Below are 6,000 nucleotides of genomic sequence, written 5' to 3'. Positions count from 1 at the left end.
GTATACACACAGGCTTTTGAGCCATGGAAAGTTGGGAGGGCTTTGGATATTGGCTCTGTGGCTGCAAGCTGACTTATCGGAAGGAAAGAAAGGTCAGCGTGCCACAAATGGCGCGTCAGGCAAGAAATGTGTACTTGGAGTTGCACTGCTGCATGGGGGGAGTGCAGCCCCATCCTCTCCTGCTCTGAGGATAAACTAACCTTAGGTTTGTGCAGGTAGGAGCATATGGGAGGGAAGGATCCCTACAGATATTACTGTTCATGCCACCGATATGTCACTGATAACTGAGATAAATATTTGGGTTTAGACAGGAACACAGGAAAGCACCTGGCATTCCCAATAAAGATAATTGAGAGAGACATATTACTGTACTTTAAAAGAAAAAAAAAACAACTAAGGTACTAATGAAGCATTGACTGGTCTGAAAACACAAACTGAACTCTCAGCTTCTCGACTGTAGATAAAACACAAGAAAACATAACTGCAGTGCAGCTGAAGGAACAGCTGGAATTCAAAAGTACCTAAGCTTCAGTTTATTATGCACACATACAACCAGACCATTCCAAAGCGCCATGAAATCGGTGGAAAGTTTCTCAGGCTACATTTCCCTCCATTACGGACTAGGTGTTAACGAACCCACATTCCCTTTTCCCTAAAGGCTGGTCAAAACTGTTGATCTAGCTAAGATCTTTGAAAACATGAGCCAAGTGTTTGACCTTTTGTATTTCGTCGAGCACAGCGGGTACAACTGTGAAGTAACTTGGTGTGAAAGAGGAGGACCGCTTGCTGGGGCTGGAGGTCTCCTCTTCTCTGCACTGCATTGTCACAGCTCTCCAAACACAGGCAGGCTGCCACAGCCAAGCACTTCAACCTGCAAAACAGTCTTTAAAAACTATAAATGTGATGCCTCTATAAAGCTGAGTATCAACAGTAGAGCTCAAAGGAAATGGTTGACTTCATGGTTTTGTTTGTTTGCTTCACTGAAGCACTAGCAGAAGGCAATGCTAAAGGCCTTGGGTCAAAAACACCTAAACTGTACAGAATAGGAAAGGCTTAGCTTCAGGCATAGCTCGCATTATTTAGTGTAAGATGAAGAATTTTTAGCTCAGACAAAAAGTTATGTCTGCAATCTGCAGACATAATCTGGCAAGCTTTCTAATTAGCACAACAGGTCTCATACCTTTAAAATGTAATCAGGCACATCCTAAACGTCAGAAAACAAAAAAGTCCATCTGCCGAAACCTCTTATGTCTAGTATGCAACATGCAACAGACCCAGCATTGTTATGCCTTGTTCACTATATTGAGAAGCACTACAAGATGTTTTATTTAGACCTATTTGTAAAGCTCAGGTCAAAAAATACCTTAATCTTTAAACAAATAGTAATGCAGAGAAATACAGACAACTAAAAGCCTCGTACTCTTTCAAAAACTCAAAGAAAAAACTAGTTTGCTGATGGCTCTCTGGACATTGCCGCAGTGTTGAAAAGTTACAGTACATGAGATTTCTATAGGGAAGGAAGCAATCCTGTGTTTTGATCACTGTTCATGGTGTCTGTGTAATCCGCAGCAAATGACGGTATCAAAATGGAGACTAAAGGCAATTTTATAAACTGGGCTCAAAGCTGGAAGTTCTCAAATTAAAACGGTTTTTTCTAGCTTCAGACAATGAAGTAATGAATACAGGACTTTCAAATTCATATAGCAGCCACATTTAGCCAAACTTGTTCTGTCTTGTATAGTGCATGTATCATGACCACGAAGTTCTGGGAATTCTTTCTGTGCCTTAGAGATCTTTAAGAAATACAATTTGAAAATGTTTTTAACCTTTGTTATCTATTCCCAAAAGACATCTATTCTTCCTTTTTGATTATGCCTTTGAGACAAATATAGAGCATTTCAGACTAATCTGCCATATTTATGGGACATAGTGACATGGCAGCCACTCGGAACAAATTTTAGGGATTGAGTAAAAGGCAGATGTAGGTTGATCTGGGGCATTCCTAAGGCAAGCATACTGCCTGTTCCATTTTCCAATTTCAGAATTAGGGTGTCAAGGAATAATTTTTAGTGTGGGAAGTTTCTGTTAACAGTTTAATCTAAACAGTAACATACACAGTCTGTTTATTCAATGGTAAATCATGTGGCAATGCTGAAATTCCCAAAGAATGCATGAAAATATTGTTGTTACAAAAATGTGGAATGGTTTAAAAGGACTTTTTTACTAAGCTCCACAATTACTGAATGCAAATACAAAGAAAAATAAAGAAAACAAAACTTCAATATGTAGAAATGAATAATTTTGTGTTATTTATTAAAACATAATTGCTTTAAGGATCACAGTTAAAAGTCAGACTGTATTGAATATGAAAGAAATTGCTTGTCTCTGGGCAGTTACAAATTATGAACCTAGTCAACCAACACAAAAATCTGCTTATGCCATTTTATCCAGGGCTGCATCTTTGCACTAACTCTAGTGGATTTTTTACTACTATGTGGGAATCTCAAAAATGTTTTTATCCCCAGTTGTAATGTAGCTTCTTCTTGATTGGCTTTAGGAAATTGTAAATAGTAAGGATACCTTTAGATCTACCTTTAGTTGTTAGCTGTCCATATTTTTTTCAAGAATCGGGACGTAATTTTTATGAACCAGTAACATAATTTATACTTTTAATGAGGGGCACCCTGATTAATCAGGGATACTGAACTTATGGCCAGTGAGCCTTTGTTCATGTGACAAGGATACAGACCAAGTTACACACCATCAACAGTATGCTATCACATGACGGATGCATCCAACATGTAATGGGGAAGAGCAAAAGCGTATGGCCAGCAAGTACCCAAGTAAGACTCACCATTTCCTACAGTGTTAGAAAATTTGAGTATCACTTTTAGTGACTGACAAAATTTGTCGTATTTTAATAGACTCATAAATTCTGCTTGGGCTTTATTCGTTTCTCTGTTGTTTGAATACATCAACAACTTACTGCCTTAAATACATGAGTTGCTTCATATCCATATCAAAGGAACAAACACCACTACATTATAATTTTTCAGTCAAATACTTCATTTCCATGGTAAAACATGACATTCTTCTTGAATGTATAAAGCTAATTTAGTCCAATTCCTCTTTTAAAGTTACCCCAATTATAATGGCATGCCTTTAAAATATAAAATATGTAGCTCCGCTAAATAGTACTGAAATGTCTGATGTGTATCACAATGTTTGTAGTCATATTTTCCATTTCTTTTTGCATTTAATTTCACTATAATTTGCTGTTAATGGCTGTTCAAGTAATCAGCATTGGAATTCAAAACATTAAGATTATTAAGAGTTGTAGTCAGTGAAAACATCTCTATTTAAAGCTTCTGAGACACAGAATTTTAAAGTTGATGAATTTAAGATTATAGCTAAGTGATTTAGCTTTAGTAAGTGTTGAACTTTTAAGGAAAATAACACAAACCAAAGCTGAGTGGGTTTGCATACACATTACTTCTGGTGTAATATACACTGAAACGTTCCTAACCTTTCCGATTTTTGAGGAGAGCTGCACTAAATGGTGCAGTACAGTTCAGTACACTGAACCCATAGTTTCAATGCAGTATGAGCACAGACAAGAATATGAATGTATAATTTGTGGCTAGCACTTTAGTTACTCATGAAGGTTTTGTAGTGACGACTACTTAATCCTGGACAACTGACTTTGAAAGGGTATTTCTGTGAGGCAGATTAGTTAATAAAAAGTGAAATATCCGTGAGAAAATGTGGGCAACATTTATTTTAATTCCTCCAAAATCTTGTGTGACGCATATGCCCACATGTACCCATGCACACAACGTACTAAAGTAAAAAGTTTACACCATGTCATATCAGAAATTTGAGAGCGTGTAATATATAAGAAAAATGTATAAGATAGCTGTTCTTGGAAATCTGAAAACTCTATTTGTTATCATTCTTATGCATATCTAAAAAGCAGCCTCGCCAAGTTACAAAACATTTCTTATGACTGTTGTGATTTTTGCAGTTAAGGAATCAGGAACTCACAATATGTACATCAAGCTTAAATGGCTTGTGTATGTTACAAGTATAAAGCAGTAGGCAGGGTAAGTATGACAAATATACTGAAGTCCTGACATTGCAAAATCTTGACCAAAATAAACAAACAAAAAATGACCCAGAAATCATCTCTATGATAAGAGAAAAGACATTTCACTTTTTGTGAAAGAGAAGTGGTTTCACCATCCCTGCCAGAATCTTGGGTAGCTGGGCAGCAATCACCTCTGACATCATCTCAGGGAATTCAACACTCAGTGCACGGGACTGGAGAAATGTGTTCAGACAGAAGAGATGGAGCTGTTTCACTAGCTGGATTTAATAAAATACAAACATGATAAATCAGGCTAACAGTAATGCAGCCAGATAAACATGCTGTCAATCACTTATCTCATACATCCATCAGCTAACATCATTATATACCTTCCGCTGTTATTCCTTGAATCAATAATGTGGGTACTTGTCATTACCTATTAAAATATCCTCCCATGGCAGGAAGTCATACATATAGCTAAATGCTATGTCATATAAAAACAGTGCCTCACTAATATTATAAAGTGTTATCATCCTCACTCAAGGCATGTACCACAAACAATGGCAATTACTAAACAAGTATTCAATCTTTCATTTTATCCTCACGTTCAACACATGTCTCCATGCCTTGTTTACTATATGCTATTCAAACACTGCTCCGAGGGACAGCATTTACTATTTCCTTGTGAGCTTTTCCATGGTTCTGATTATGATCATATCTGGGTATGCCGCAAATATTAAACTCCATAGGTCCTCGTCCCTTGAAAGCAACTGCTTAATATATGTGACTATTTCACCTCTTCTATCTTCTCTGAGAAGTTCCAATTTTATAGAAGTTTTTCTTTAAGACTTGTGATCTCTACGTTATCGAATATCATACTATTTCTGCTATGCTAGGCTTTAACAACACACAGTCTCTCCAGTGTGATTATCTTTTCCTTGTATCTCCCATCACTTTATCAGCCTGAGCTGAAATAGGGACTTGAACAAAGATATTCTATGGACCAAACACTATCCTAACCATCACTTTGCTGGGTGTTTTGCAGCAAGCCTCACTCACTCACTTCCACTAAGGTTATTTTACTTTAAGTATTTGAAATTAAGAGATTGACTCTACAGCCCAGCACTCAGAAGAGTTTTCCTCTGGATGCTGTGACACTCAGATTGCAAATTATTACTACAGGTAAGGCAGGAAGACCTTTTATCCCAAGCAAGACTGATCCAAACAGGTCCCTTGAGCATAGGGCTACCATGAGTAGTATACCAGCCAGGACTTGTTTTTGCAAGTAAAAGGTGACTGACTGAACTCCAAGGAAGGGTTTAGCGCTGACAGTCCCAAGTGACGACTGCAGTCTGACTACCAGTAGATACTTAAAGTTAAGCTCCATATCCTCCCTTCAGAATTTTCTATTGTCTACCTTCACCTGTAAGGATGCTTTTTGTACTTGTCTCATTCTCCTTTTGCTGGTATCTGAGACGATGTAATAGCTAAATAGTGAATGTGAGTTCTGTGGAGAGCAGAAGATGATGGAGAGGTTTGTGCAGTGGATCAAAAGACTCCAGACCACCTGGTGAACCATATAATTACCAATATTGTTACCTCTCTTAACTCCCATAAATGGGATCCTCAAAGGGTTTTTTTCCCCATCAGAAGGGGGAATTAGGGTCAATGAAAGGTTTTAGATGAATAAATTAATTTATTCATGAACAATTAAAATAAAATGCAGATTTGCTGAGTGCAGAAGAATACAAACATGCAAAGACCCCATCCTTCCCTGAACTCCCTGCAAGCTCCTCACACCCAGCACTGAACTCAAAAGCACTTTTCCTAAACTATCTTAGGGCCACTTCCCCAGCGCTTGCTAAAACCGTCAGGTATGGCCCTGTACCTCTGCTTTTTGCCTCTCTTGCAGA

General features: G+C 37.8%; 1 protein-coding gene across 1 annotated transcript in view; it reads right to left on the bottom strand.

Annotated features, from left to right (window-relative positions):
- Window positions 1-518: 518 nt before the first annotated feature.
- PGR (progesterone receptor) overlaps window positions 519-6,000 on the bottom strand; it is a 41,974-nt gene continuing 36,492 nt past the window's right edge. Inside the window, exon 8 of the mRNA XM_075140099.1 lies at window positions 519-4,365. Within this exon, the coding sequence (XP_074996200.1) occupies window positions 4,210-4,365 (156 nt within the window). The 3' untranslated portion in view covers window positions 519-4,209. The remainder of the gene's footprint in view (window positions 4,366-6,000) is intronic.

The sequence above is a fragment of the Calonectris borealis genome, chromosome 1 (genome assembly GCF_964195595.1).
Source record: "Calonectris borealis chromosome 1, bCalBor7.hap1.2, whole genome shotgun sequence".
In the NCBI taxonomy this organism is placed as follows: domain Eukaryota; kingdom Metazoa; phylum Chordata; class Aves; order Procellariiformes; family Procellariidae; genus Calonectris; species Calonectris borealis.
Note: the sequence above shows the minus strand (reverse complement) of the source record. Positions and strands in the feature narration are given on the sequence as shown.